This window comes from Mobula hypostoma, chromosome 3 (assembly GCF_963921235.1).
Source record: "Mobula hypostoma chromosome 3, sMobHyp1.1, whole genome shotgun sequence".
In the NCBI taxonomy this organism is placed as follows: domain Eukaryota; kingdom Metazoa; phylum Chordata; class Chondrichthyes; order Myliobatiformes; family Myliobatidae; genus Mobula; species Mobula hypostoma.
Genome location: NC_086099.1, coordinates 61,856,617 through 61,872,233, shown reverse-complemented (window position 1 = coordinate 61,872,233; position 15,617 = coordinate 61,856,617). Strand labels below are relative to the sequence as shown.

At 38.3% G+C, this 15,617-nt stretch overlaps 1 protein-coding gene across 1 annotated transcript; it reads right to left on the bottom strand.

The window, feature by feature from the left end:
* Positions 1 to 1,855: 1,855 nt before the first annotated feature.
* On the bottom strand, positions 1,856 to 15,468 carry sgcb (sarcoglycan, beta (dystrophin-associated glycoprotein)). Its single transcript, XM_063043155.1, has 6 exons — positions 15,137 to 15,468; positions 12,728 to 12,934; positions 10,271 to 10,456; positions 8,818 to 9,009; positions 6,462 to 6,593; positions 1,856 to 5,949 (listed from the first exon to the last, which is right to left on the bottom strand). Exons 1-6 carry the CDS (start codon positions 15,149 to 15,151, stop codon positions 5,746 to 5,748), a joined length of 936 nt encoding a protein of 311 aa, XP_062899225.1. The 5' UTR covers positions 15,152 to 15,468; the 3' UTR covers positions 1,856 to 5,745.
* Between the last annotated feature and the right edge of the window lie 149 nt (positions 15,469 to 15,617).

The following is a 15,617-nucleotide window of genomic DNA, read 5'->3' as shown; positions in this document are numbered from 1 at the left end:
CTGGAGGCAGTTAGCATGTTCCCACTGATGGGTGAATCCAGAACCAGAGGCCACAGTTTAAGAATAGGGGGTAGGCCATTTAGAACGGAATTGAGGAAAAACTTTTTCCACCCAGAGAGTGGTGGGTATATGGAATGCTCTGCCCCAGAAGGCTGTGGAGGCCAAGTCTCTGGATGCTTTCAAGAAAGAGATGGATAGAGCTCTTAAAGAATGCGGAATCAAAGGTTATGGGGATAAGGCAGGAACTGGATACTGATTGTGGATGATCAGCCATAATCACAGTGAATGGCGGTGCTGGCTCGAGGGGCCGAATGGCCTACTCCTGCACCTATTGTCTATTGACTTTCTACAGGGGCACAATTGAGAGCATCCTGACTGGCTGCATCACTGCCTGGTATGGGAACTGTATTTCCCTCAATCACAGGACTCTGCAGAGAGTGGTGCGGACAGTCCAGCACACCTGTGGATGTGAACTTCCCACTATTCAGAACATTTACAAAGACTGGTGTGTAGAAAGGGCCCGAAGGATCACTGGGGACCCAAGTCACTCCAATCACAAACTGTTCCAGCTGCTATCATCCGAGAAACAGCACCGCAGTATAAAAGCCAGGACCAACATGCTCCAGGACAGCTTCTTCCACCAGGCCATCAGACTGATTAACTTACAATGATACAATTTTATTTCTAAGCTATATTGACTGTTCTGTTGTATATCTTATTGTACATACTATTTATTACAAATTACTATAATTTGCACATTGTACATTCAGAGACGCAACGTAAAGATTTTTACATCTCATATGAAGGATGTAAGAAATAACGTCAATTCAGTTCAATAATCTACGGTATTTCAAAATAGAGGAATTCTTGCAGCAAGTGTTGGTTGCATGAGGAACTCGAGCTCAAAGTTGATGACCTGTAATCTGAGTGCTGGAGGATCCTTGTGATAGAAAATTGTGTCTCTTCCCCTGATTAAGCTATGCCCAATTACAATTCTCTTCTCTTCCCCTATTGAATGGCTCTCTTTAACCATGGTGCCAAGGTTTGGTTGTTCATCCTTTCCACAGCCCTCACTCTCAGAGGGAGCAACAATCTTAGACCTGTTGGGCTTTTTGTCATTGACTATTTAATATCAAGGTTCTCTGTGTTGTGCCATTATGAAAGAGATGTTAGTAAGAGAGAGAAAAAGGAAAAAAAAAAATCGCTTGTTGATAGTACTTGAATGTTAACATTTCAATGGCTACTTACGGTGCTGTGAGCAATAGCATTTGGATATTGAATGAACAGTTCTGGATTTTGCAATAGGCGCTGACTTGTACTGTTTTTATGTAATTGGTGAAATGTGGAAAGTGGTTAAATCTAGCCTGTGTGTGGGGATGTGGGCTGGACTATTGGGGTTGATCTGTAGATGTACAAAATAGAGCAAGTTAAAATAACTGCTCTTGCACCTCAACATGTTCAAAAGAATCCTAGATTTACCAGTACTCCAATCACAAAGTAACTTAGCTTCATTCTAAATGCAACGTTTTAATGATCTACTATTTCCTAATTGTAGTTCCAATCCTAGAATTTACGGATGCTGCCATTGAGAATTCCTCCAACAAACACATTTGCTCGCAGGTTTCTCTTGGCTACAACTGGTTGCAAAAAGAGGTCCATTCATCGACAACAATCACCTCAGCATATTTCAGGCCCAAGTATTTAGCACCTGACTGACAATTATTTAATACAACTTTTTTCATCCAATACTTAAACTGCTTAGGCCTGTAGTTGAGGGTGCATTTAATTGTTTTAAGTTAGATTTGCCCAAGATCTCCCATCTCCATCTCCTGATGTATTTTTGTTTCAACAAATTAAATTTTAATACAATCATGTTTAAGTATATGGGATTTTATTTCTTGTAAGCTCCAAGGCAATTCTTCAAATACAGGAGTTTATTCAGTGCTACATTTTTATGTAATTACAATGGCAGTTCTTTGACTTTAGAAGCCAAAGAACTTGTAATACAATAATACAATTGTAGTGTAAATTTATTTAGTTTTAAAAATTGAAAACATGAGAAATTCTGCAGCTGCTGGTAATTCAAAGCAACACACTCAAACTGCTGAAAGAATTCAGTAGGTCAGGCAGCATTTATAGAAATAAACAAACAAATCCATATTTTGGGCTGAGACCCTTCTTCGGGAAGGAGGATAGACAATGAAATGTGAAGCCAAATAGAAAAAGTAAAGGGTTGGAGAGGAAGAAATCTGATAGAGGAGAGAGGGTCATAGGAGAATGGACCATAGGAGAAAGGGAAGGAGGTGACCCACGGGGTGGTATAGGCCATTTAGAAATAAAGGGCAAGAGTGGGGAATATGGGGGGGGGGGTGGGGGAAGAAAAATTTCCTTGCCCAAAGGAGACATAGATATTTATGCCATCAAGCTGGAAGCTACCTACACGGAGTACAAGGTTGGCCTCATTGTGGCACAATAGAAGGCCATGGACTGACATGTCGAAATGCGAATGAGAATCGGAATTAAAATGTTTGGCCACTGGGAAATTCCGCTTTTGGTGAATGGAGCAGAGGTGCTTGACAAAGCAGTCCTCCAATTTATGACAGGTCTCACCAATGTAGAGGAGGCTGCACTGGGAGCACCAGACACAACAGATGACCCCAGCAGATTTGCAGGTGAAGTGTTGCCTCACCTGGAAGGACTGTTTGGGGTCCTGAATGAAGATGAGGGAGGAGATGAATGGACAGATGTAGCATGTTGGCCATTTGCAGAGATAAGTCCCTAGAGGGAGATTGGTAGGGAGGAACAAATGAGTGAATCACTGAGTGGGTGATCTGAGCAGAAAGTGGAAAGAAGGAGGATGTTTAAGATATGTTTGGTTGTTGGATCTCTTTGGAGATGGTGAAAGTTATGGAGAATGATGTGTTGAATGTGGAGGCTCAAGGGGTGTAAGTAGGGTGATCGCAGATGTTTGGGAAATGGAGATGTGGGTTAGGGCAGCATCAATGGTAGAAGAAGGGAAATCCCATTCTTTGAAGAAGGAGGACATCTCTGATGTCCTGGAAAGGAAAGCTACATCTCAGGAACAGATGCAGCTACGACAAGTTAGATATGGCCCTTGTGGCTACAGGGGTCAGGGGGTATGGAGGGAAGGCTGGGTTCTGAGTTGGATGATCAGCCATGATCATAATAAATGGCGGTGCAGGCTCGAAGGGCCAAATGGCCTACTCCTGCACCTATTTTCTATGTTTCTATGTTTCTATGACAAAGGAACTGAGAAAAGAGAATAGCATTTTTACAAGAGACTGGGTGGGAAAAGATATAGTTAAGATAAATGTGGGAATTGACAGGTTTATAAAAGATGTTGTTCGATAGCTTGTCTCCAGAGAAATCGAGAAAGGGAAGGGAGGTGTCAGAAAATGGACCAAATGAATTCAAAGGCAGGGTTGAAAGTGGAGACAAAGTCGGTGAAATTGTGGGTGCATGAAGCAGCACCAATGCAGTCGTCAACATAACAGAGGGAGATTTAGGGAGCATTACAGAGGAAGGCTTGGAACATGGACCGTTCTACGTAGCCAATGAAAAGGCAAGCATAGCTGGAGCCCATGCGGGTGTCCATGTCCACCCCTAATTGTCTGGAGAAAATGGAAGGAGACAAAGGAAAAACTGGAGGGTGAGGACCAAAAGCAAGGGAAAAATCTGCAGACGCTGGAAATCTGGGCAACACACACAAAATGCTGCCTGGTCTACTGAGTTCCTCCAGCATTTTGTGTGTGTTGCGAGAGTGAGGACCAGTTCTGCCAGATGGAAAAGGGTGGTGGAGGGGAACTGGTTGGTTCTTTTATTGAGAAAAAAAGCAGAGCACCTTAAGGTACACTCAGTGGGGGATAGAAGTGTATATAGACCTGTTTTAAAAATCAAAATTTAAATATATATACCCTCTAAAATTTAGTCATTATTGAAACATTTTATGGATGATAAGTAGTAAATGATTTTTCCAAAATTGACTTCACACACAGCGCCACAAGGTCAGCTGATATGAATTAGTTCCATTAGAAGTTTGGATTTATTCATCATTTCCTTCATTCTTAAAACTGAAAATTCAATGTCATGCATTATATAGACTTTAAAAAAAAACTAATAAATATGCCAAATGATACGTTATTATTGCAAAACTAAAAGCTATCCAAAATAAATTTAATAACTGGATCAAACTTTTGATTAATTGAGCTGTAACAAACTATATGTCAGAACCTGGAGGTATTTAACAGCACTTAATGTCAATAATTAAATCTATTCCATCCTTTAGTTTTCCAAATAACTCATACTTAAAAAGCAGCCCAAAAGAGAACACCAAAGAAGCTATATTATCATATCTCAATATGCTTTACATTTTGTTGATACATAATACTGAATAAGAATGATTTTAAACCAATAATCTAAGTAATACTGTCATATGATAAACAAGAAGCACAAAATAAAACTTATTTCTATTATTAATTTTTAAACAAGTAAAAATAACTAAGTGTTTTTGTTCATAGCGAATATTTGCCACAGCTGGATATCTGGAAAAACTGCTGTATAATTAAATTCAGTTTACTGCACTGACAAAAAAAAAGTTGTGAAATGCATGCAGGTCCAATTTTGTTAAACTGATCTCAAAGTTTTGGAGTATTCTAACTGTCCAATTTTATGCATTGGCCAAAACCAATGGGCAAGTTATCACTCAGCAGCATAGAGGCTTAAACAGAGTAAGGATCAAGCAATGCCTGACTTTGTACCCTTTAGCGAGTAACAACTAGATCTCATTCTTTACGTGACTGTACTATCATACATTTTGTTTTGGTTGTTTATACAAAAGTATGTCGTCTTTATACATCTTAATAAGATACCTCTTATGTAATTTGGAAAACAGAACAATGTCTCTATTATGATATGGGATATTTCCCAGCCTCTTTTCCACTATGTAAACCTACTTAGAGCCAAAAAGAACTGTGCTCCAGGTCTCCTACCTTACAAGTATTTATTCATTAGAATTAATCTGAATAACTTAACAAGTTCACATATCACTAGCCAAAACCCAAAGGCAACTCTAAATGTTGTAGTTCGACACTTGCAGCAATTTTTAAATTGTCCTCCAAACCAAAGTTGATAAAGCAAATCTACGCCTGGCAAAGCTAGACTGGAAAAACTATTCCTGCGGAATTTGTATATGAGGTTCTCTGAAATAACCATTTTACCAACAGATTTTGATTTGTACTACTTTGTGACAATCTAACACATAGAAATAAAATGCCAAGTTTTCAACAGAAATTGTATAGCCCAGCTTTGATGACATTTGTTTCTATTTTTAAATCAATATAAATTGTTTCACTCATTTTATACATTCAGTTTAATGCATATTGCTGAACTTGAATTGAAGTCTGACCTGGAAAACTAAACATTGTTATTAATAACATTTAAGCCCCTGACTAAGAGTGATCTTTTTTAATTCATTGAAAAGTCTTGTTGGCTAGTTCTATAGGATTGGAGTAGGAATAGAAATAGTTTACTCTTTAGTTTATTTCTTGGTACAAAGTGCCAGTCTGCTGAAAAGTAACAGCTAACTTTTTTTTAGTGGAACATTTACCTGTCACTATTCACAAAAGACAGTATTATTATGGAGCAGATAGTGGTGATTGTTCTGCATTAAATTGATCTCTTTCATTTGAAACATTACAATAGTGCACTACTTGTAGATTGTAATCCTTATAGCACAACTCCGCAGGGGTTATCGGATGTTTGACAGCCTGTATTTCTGCTTTTCACCTGGATGCGGAAGAGTGTTCCATCTGCACACATACAGAGTTTGTAGCGTTCCCAGCCATCATCCACAAGGAGCTCTCCATTTGATGAATTTGGAAGCCGTGATGTGTTGATCATTACAGTCCCATTAAGAATAATACTGTTTACCTAAATAAAGCGATAGTGCATCATTACATACACATTTTGGAACATTAGGAATACAATGCCTACATTTCATTGGAAACTGAAAGTGAATTAGTAACTTAAATTTCTAAGTGTAAAGTTTTTGAGCAGCCTAAGCATAAAGCATTCAAAATTCAGATTCCTAGTTTCACTTTGTTAGTTTTCTCATTTTCACTTCCAGGACATTTCAAACACCAAGCACTCCATTTAAAAGCAAAGGACTGTGTTCTAGTTTCTGAGAAGCCCACATAATTTTTGTTGTTTCTCCTCTCCACCAAGTCTCATCTACTGCAAACTCCACAGTAAAATACTGGGAATTATATTAAATATTTAACATCAGATGTGTAAATAACATTCACATTTTGCAATACATACTACACTTTAAATGCTTTTGAAAATTTATTCTGCACAAATTGTAAAATGAGAATAGTTTGAACGATTGTCTACTTAAAAACAAATTAAAATTCATAAATGCTACCAACAATCTCTGCACTTACTGCCTTGAGTTCCATATTATCCTTCATTCGGAATTCAATGGTTTTGCCCATGATGAAGACTCCTTCATTTCCACGCACAATCACATGGCCACCAGAATGAATATGGAGATCTGTGGTATGGTTGCTTGTTATCTAGAAAGAACAGTTTAAATATTTCAAATTAAATTGATTAAGGTAAGATTGGTATTATTTGTCACATGTACATCAAAACATAGTGAAATGCATCATTTTGTGCCAACAACCAACACAATCCAACGGTTGTGCTGGGGACAGCATACAAGTGTTACCTGCTTCTGGTACCAGTGCAGCATGCCCACAGCCTGCTCACTCTAATCTATACATCTCTGGAATGTGGGAGGAAACTGGAGCACCCAGAGGAAATCCACACAGTCATGGTAAGAAAGTACAAACTCCTTACATATAGTATTGGGATTGAACCCTGATTGGTGCTGTAGAGCAATTACTCTAACTGCTATGTTATCTTGCTGCTCTTTTTTAAATATTTTATACAAATGCCAGCATATTAAACACATTTAGTTCCCGTGGAAATTAGGACCTACTCCTGGTACCAGCTTATGAAATGCTGTATGGCAAGAAAAAGTTATGCCGTTGTAAGAACAAGGATATACTTAAACCTATTTCTGAAAAAAAAGTGGCTATAGAATTAGTAGATATTTTTCCCGTTCTGAAATCCCATAAAAGAGTATGCGTAAATATATTCATAAATGTGATACCCATAGGACACCACATGGCAATTGGCATTCATGAGCCAAGTTAAAATAAAGCATGCATACTTATCTATATTTACACAAGCCAAATGACCATCACCGCAATGGATGTTTGCAAGCACAGACAATGAATTACAGGAAAGTGAAAAACAAGTATTTGGACAAAATTAGATCAACATTAGATTTCATAGGTGGAATGCAAACTGATTCTTTTTCAAGAACAAATATTTACTTATCTATATGGAAAGAGTGGCATTAGAAGAAAAAAATCAATGAAGCTCAGAACCTGGCACAATGTATTTCTAATTGTACTCCATGATTTCATTAGTTAAAAAGTTTTACAGAGCTAACAGAAGTTACTAAGATTGGAAGAGAGTTGAAAGTTGAGACTACAGTTTAGGAAAGATGCCATACTTGAGCTATTTTTAAAAATATGATTAACACTTGGATACAAGATGTCTATACTATTTACACTGTACTAATTTTTCACACAGCTTAATTTCTTAAGTGCATATTACCTAAAAATTACACTCACAATTCATGGTTCACACTTAAGTAAATGTTTCAACAAATACTTCAAGATGCACAAGCTCTATTTTAATTATGATTAATTTACTAAAGAGAGCTTGAAAATATGACTCCCTAGGAAAATTAATGCAACTTCCATCGTTCTGAATAGCAAAGTGATTCATATTTTTTTTTATTGGTGCATAGAGTTTAACAATTTAAATATTTAATATTGGGTATATATCATAATGATAACAGCATCTAGCCTCAAATTCTACTGGAGCAACAGAACTGTTCTTTCACAGAGGGATCAACTTTATCTTCTGTTTTACTAAAAAGCTTACTTGAAAAAATACATTTTTAAGGGAGGCAGAACTTGAGTATCAACCTGGAGGAGACAATGACAAATGGGTCATGGCAAATGGGATGTGGCCAGTGTCTTATACACAATACCAAGTGGAAGTGGGCATGGGCACCATTTGTACCAGGAAGGCAATAGGGTCATTAGCTCAGTAAAGGATTGCGGACTTGTTGAAACAGTGGAAAGCAGTAGCTGAGGTAACTGGAATTAGGAGAATGGGTCCATGGATAAAGGCAAGGGCATCGCAGACTTTGGCTGGATGAAAACGTGATTTCGCTGAAGATTAGCTATGGGACAATTCAGCTGAGTAGAATGCAATTCTGTTTCACATAGAGATTGTTACACATACATCGTGTTCACAGATGCAGAAGGTTGAACTAATGGTTATGGAGTTCAAGCAGCAGTAGATTTTCTATGACGTACGGCATCTGTGAGGCTCAGAAATTAATGGGTAACATTGGTATGATCACATCAATAAATAAGGTTAAGGGTATGCAGATGAGGAGTAGCAGGGTTGGATTGGGTGTCTGCCAATCAATAGGAGGACCAAAATTAGAGATGCAAAGCATGATGATCACTGGGACTTCATTCTACATACAGACTGAAGATGTCAATCAAGTGATAACAAGGTTGAGGATGAATTCCAGAACAAAACAGGCAAGATTACTCCTGACATACATTCAGGGCTGAAAAAAATGCTCTTTGATCAAATTTATGGGCTGGTTATCTTTAAAACAAAGAATAAAAGATGAACACTAACCCTTTCTGTGGATGCCTTCAATACATTTAGTGTCTTCACACCTTTGGGTAAATGAAATTCGTGAGTATCATAGTCAGTGCTGAACACAGTTTTCTGGGTCCTGGGATCAACAAAAGACATGCCAATATCACTCGTAATTGAGGTTTTGTCCTTCTCTACACTAAGTCTGGTTGTTCCCTGCTGAAACACCACCTAAACGAGCACAGAAACAGAAGTTAATAATGCTTCATATTCATTAAGCAAACCAAGCACTACATAGGAAGTCAGACAATTTGTCACATTAAGCTACCAAATCACTACTTCGGTTGAAATAAAAAGGCTATTCTTAGGACAGGATTTATAGGCATTGGCTTACAAGTTTTCAATTATATCTGTCCACAGTTGAGAGAGGCAGCACAAGCTGAAATCAACCCAGCTTGTTACTCTTCACACTACAAAATTTACTCCAGGACTACCAGAAAATAAAGGTGCTGACCGCTATCTTTCTCTCCACTCTCCTTCCTGTGATATGAAATGGCACCTGAAACAAAGTTTTTAAAAAGGACGAAAATGTACATTCTGAACTACAAAATGAAATATTGCATTGTAATCATTTAGTTTTTACAATATTGATGGCATAGTAGTTTTGATTCTTTAACTACTTCTTCCAGAATGTACCAAATACCTTCACTATTTTCATAGAAAACCCTGATTTTTTTTGTACCAATACACTTTTTAAAATAGCACACTCTACACATCTACTGTAATCAATATTTAGACAAAAACTGTCACATATCACACATTAATAGTGTACTTATTTGTTACCTCTTAGAGACTGTGATCAGTGATGTGATTTAAATATGTTGGTTTTGTTGACCATAACTCTGCATGGTTGGAAATATTCTGGAATAAATTACTTTTATTTTATTTAATAATAAAATTGAATAATAAAAGAGCCTCCAGCCCTTCGAGCCGTGCTGCCCAGCAACTCCCAATTCAACCCTTGCCTAATTACTAGACAATTTACAATGATCAATTAGCCTACCAACCAGGACATCTTTGCAGTGTGGGAGGAAACTGGAGCTCCCGGAGGAAACCATCACGATCACGGGAGACTCCTCACAGACAGTAGCAGGAAATGAACCTGGGCTGCTGGTACTGTAGAGTGTTGTGCTAACCACTACTCTACCATACCGCCTCATGGTAATTGTCCAAACAAATGAACTTCACAGTAGGCCAGCCAAGTTAGAGTGTAACTGTTACTATTTATCAAGATTGCTGGTCATTTCCATGTGTATTTTCAGAACATACAGCAAGACAAATGCATAGGCCAGTACTATATTGATTCAGGAGTATGCTCACTCTCCATATCAAGCTTAGGCTTTTGATAGCCTCATGGTTTTCTAATCTCTATTATTTTGTTCATGCTTCACTGTATTTATAACCATGGAATATAAAAAAAAAATCAGCTTACTGGTTGATTGTTGCCAGTGATCAACAAGTCTTCATCTCTTCTTCCTCCCACTGTGCTCTTGTGCATTGGATACACGACTCCCATGTCAGACTCCTGTTTGAATCGTAACAAGCCTTCTTCATGGAATTCCATACTATCACAGCCATTGGGGCCAATTCGAATTACAGCCCAGATAACAAGTGTAATCTGAAATAGTAATAGTCACACTAGCTTTGTGTCCCATTGTTAAAATAGAGCAAAGCAATATACTTTAGTAAGAAGTTATATAACAAGAAAAATAATTGTTAAATAGTGCATTTCAACCAGATTTACTTTTAAACAATTTTAAACACTATATATAATTTATAGTTTTATTTTATGTATTACACTGTACTGCTATCACTAAACAACAAACTTCACAACATACTGTATCCCAGTGATATTAAACTTGATTCTGATTCCTTAAAGATGGAAAAACAGAAAATATCTCAGGCTCAAAATCGCTATAATGATCTTCAGGTGTGGAGCAAGTTTGATGGACAAAGGAAAGGAAAGGCAAACAAGAGAAGGAAACATGAAGGATGATCATTTTATTCTTTCCTTCTTGTTCTTCTTTCTTCCTTGTGTCTCCCTCCAGTGCAGAAAAGACTGTCCAAAATATTTCTCTAACAGATATTTACCTACTAACGATTTGACTGAAATCGGTCTCCTCACTGAACATCAGTAAAACTAAAGAGCTGATTGTTGACCTCAGGAAGGGGAAGGAAGGCAAGCATGTGCCAGTCTACACTGGGAGGCGAGCATGTGTCAATCCACACTGGGTGATTGAGGGGAGAGTGTGTCAGCAGCTTTAAATTCCTGGGCGTTAACATATTGGATGATCTGCCCTGGGCCCAGCACATAGATACATACACACATGGAAGCACTCCAGCACATTTACTTTCTTGGGTAGTTAAGGAGGTTCAGCTTAATGTACATGTACATATGACAATGAACTTAACTTTGACCAAATCATACCAGGATTCTATCCCATAAAGAACACGAATATATTAACAAAGGGCACTGTACCTCAGATTGCACAATAACATCATGTCTTATTTGAAAGACAAAAATAGAACAACACAAGTAAGGAATTTAGTGTTATGAAAAATCTTCACTCAGTGACCACTTTATTAGGTACCTCCTGGACATAATAAAATGGACACGGAGTATGTTGGTGCTCTTCAGCTGCAGTATCCCATCCACTTCAAGGTTCAACATGTTGTTCGGTCAGAGATGCTCTTCTACGCACTACCATTGTAACACGTGGTTATTTGTGTTATTGTCACCTTCCTGTCAGCTTGACCCAGTCTGGCCATTCTGCTCCGATCTCTCTCAGTAACACGGTGCTTTAGCCCACAAGAACTGACACTCACTGATTTTTTTTTGTTTTTCACACCATTCTCTGTAAACTCCAGAGACTGTTGTGCATTAAAATCCCAGGAGATCAGCAGTTTCTGAGAAACTCAAACCACCCTCTCTGGCACGAATAATCATTCTATGGTCCAAGTCATTCAGATCACATTTCTTCCACATTCTGATGTTTGGTCTGAACAACTAACCCTCTTGATCATGTTTGCAAGCCATTACTTATTGAGTTGCTGCCACATGATCAACTGACTAGATATTTGCATTAACCAGATGTATAGGTATACATAATAAAGTGGCCACTGAATATATGTAGTTTTAAGTAATTAAAAATATCCAATACAAAAAATAAAGCAAAGACAAAATGAGAGGATAAAAATTAAACATAAGCTACACTAAATACTGTACATTTGTAACACAGACAATGCAATAAATTTTAGTGTGAGACACATGAACCTGCTGTATCTAACCAAAATTTGGAACTTAGAATGCAAGCAGAAGAGTAGCCATCGCTTACAAATAAAAACAATATGTACATGTACTCAAATTTACTTTATTGCAATAACCAATATTTTGGTGCTCTTCACAACACGAAGTTCAAAATCACTACATCGACAAGAAGTTGCAGATTTTCTAACGTTTAATGGAAGCGCTACAAAGTTAACACTTTTAGATGTGAGGCTCAGATTTTATGTTGTGGAGCAGAGAAACAGGCTCTTGGGTGAACCAAATCCACAGTGACCATCAAGCACTCATTTTTATACTAATTCTACCCCTAATCCACTTTATTCTTTCCACATTCCCATCATCGGAACACTAAGGCCAATTTACAGTGGCCATTTAATCTATTAACTGGCACATCTCAGGAATATGGAAGGGAACCAGAAGAGCTGAAGGAAAGCAACACAATGACAAGTGTAAACTCTGCAAAGGCAGTACCCGAGGTCAAGATTTTGACACTGAGCAGCAGCAGCTCAATGTTGACTCAAGGCAATTTGAAAATTATTTAAAATCTTATATTGATATTAAATGTAATTGGTTGTCAAACTATTGCCACAACAGAATACTTACAATTAAATTAATCACTGCCAGGATAAACATAAGAGCAATTACACAAATTGCCAGATTACCCTTACGACCCCGTAACCCTGTCCTGTGCAGTCTTTCTTCATCAATGGGAACATATCCAGCCTTGAAATTGCTGTTGTGCTCCTTATTTATATTTCTACGGTCAACTGCTTTCTCATGCATGGAGCGACGGACAGGACCATTGGAACTCTGGATTAAACAACACGCAAGAAAAATAATACCCAATGTTAACATAACAAATAACATATGATTGTTTTAAACTGTTATTCATTAAAAATAAATGTTTTCCTCTGAATTAACTTACACCCTTTACTGAATATATCAACTGAAAATATCCTAAATTGAAACTTATAGATAAATACTGTATTTGTAAATGGTCTTTGTCAGTATCAGTCTGTGTACTTTCATTCCAAGAGTTAAATAAATAAATTTACCACCCCAATATAAAGAACAGGCGAAAGAAAACAATATCTTTTGAACTGACGAGACAAATATTTATGAACAAAGTTTTTAAAATTTCTTGTAATTTAAAACTACCACAGAATACAAGTGAGCACGGGATATAATTCATTGTATGCAAATGGCTTAGACAGGATGCAGCTTTACCGTAAGAAAATGTGCACCACTCACATTTTTTTTAAAAGTAGCTATATTTCAAAAACAATTCTACAATTATTCCAATAGCTACTATATACACAACAGGAGGGGAATTCCAGATTAATCACCATTCACACCATGAGCTAACAACATTCTATTCTTGCACATGGCATCTCTCCCAAAATGGTTAGCAAGTTGACATTCAATTTGACTGCATTCTCCTTTTCTGGTTCTTTTTCAATCACAAGAGCAGTGATGTTTCAAACTATTTCTCACATGCCATACTTGGAGGGTAGAAGTTAGAAAATCAAAGTGTGAAAGAAAAATCAGCTACAGGTTTATCTTCTTTTTTAAACCATAGAACTATGCAGTGCTGTAGTCCACCCTGAACCAGACTTAACAACAGCCAATCCAAATTTGACCCAAGAACTCACAATTACCTGATACCAAGCTATCAGTTTGGTACAAGTAGACAAGCTCTACAAAAATGTAATACACTGAGAACAGGAACTGCTTCCTATGTTCCCTGCATTCTCCTGGCTATTTCCAGGCAGTATGTCCTATCATCTTCCATAGCACTGAGTGCATTCATCTATAAAAAGCTGCCCCTGCCCCATTTGAGCCGAGTCCAAGGAATTACATTTATTTCTTTTTAATGTCCAACCTGACCCATTAGACTTTTGTGGGCTAGCCATACTCTGGAGCACAGAGCAGCTCAGGCGAATTGGCTCCACCCTCCTGAAAACTTGTATGAAATCCATTCATTCCTAAATCATTGATCAACGAATTCCTTGATAAACATTACAAGTCAATTTTTGACAAAACAACCGTTCTAGGCTTATTTAGTGCACAAGTCTGGCATTACGTCACCAGCAGTTTCCAACATTTTCTGACATCCCACTGTTGAGACATCATCAGCACTATCTCAGGAGGTCATCGCTATCATTAAATACACCTTCATATTAATTAATGCAGAGCCACAGAAGAAGCCATTTCCAAAAATAGTGACCTGGCAGGAAAATAATAAATAATAATATTGTGTATAATGGCAGCATACCTATCTCTAAACCCCGTTAGGGAAAAGACTACAGCAGGACCACACTACCATGAAATCCAGAAATTCCTAGTGGAAGGGAGGTCCATCCCCAAGCTTATACCATCTCAGCAAGACTTACAACAAGTACAGAACTCCCAGGATCTACAAACACTTGTTTTACAGGGTCAGAATGCAAATTTGGTTCATGATCTTAAAATGAAAGATTATCCATCAAAACGTGCATGCACTTGTACGCTGTTTTCCTGATTACCACTAAGGAGCAAAAGAGTCAAGCAAATGTTCTTCTTTAACATCGCTGATGACATTGATACGGGGAATAAGAACAAAGCAGAAGTGGAATTACAGAATCATAACAGCATAGGAGATGATTTAGCCCACCATGTTTGTAACAAAAATAGGCCATTTAGTCCATCAAATCTCTACCAGCATCTTGCAGAGCAATTCGGTTAGTTCCACTACCCTGTTCTTTGCAGAGTACTTTTACTTAAAAGAATTTTCATATATTATGACTTTCAGCAGCGAATTTGATTACTGGATTTTAGAACAACTTACTGCCTATGCATTCCTAATCACAACCTCTCCTGTCAAAACAAATCCTTTCTCCCAATCCACTATAAGAATACATTACGATGAAACTGTACTTGCAGAAGGATTATTCAGAAGATCACCCACACTCAACGCTGCCCTCTCCCGCCTCAGTTCCCCTTCCAATACCACTCCAGCCCCCCTTCCCTCACCTGCTCGGTCGCCATCTTGTTCCATCGCGCAGCCCCGCCCCCCGGACCCGGCCTGTGCCATCAGCAGCCGCCGCCGGGGGGAGTCCGGACGCCTGGACCTGGGGAGGGGACGGGAGGGGGAGGTCGGGCTGTGATCTCTAGAGTTCTGCTCACGTACGGCGTGGAAACCCGCTGTAGACAATCTCGGTAAAAAATAAAGGAATATTTCGACTATTCTGCTTTAGTCACCCCATCATGTTCAATGAGTATTTGCAATACTCATGTTTTGTGGAAGCTGAGGTTGGTAGTGAGGGAAGGGCAGACTCTCATGCAGAGCAGACAGAACTGGGTGCGGTGGGGTCGGCTCGGGTGCTTGATTTCCGAGACCGTACCTATCCCACGGCGCCTCTGCAGAGCTGTTAAACGTTCCCGATGCAGGTCCTCAAAAATAGTTTTGTTATCACTGACTTATATGACGTGAGATTTGTTGTTTTGTAGGAGC

Coding starts and splice junctions, on each gene's coding strand:
- sgcb (XM_063043155.1), bottom strand. Junction 10,457..12,727: donor TGGCAGTGATTAATTTAATT/GTAAGTATTCTG, acceptor TTACTATTTCAG/ATTACACTTGTTATCTGGGC. Junction 6,594..8,817: donor TGAAGGCATCCACAGAAAGG/GTTAGTGTTCAT, acceptor TGTTCTTTCTAG/ATAACAAGCAACCATACCAC.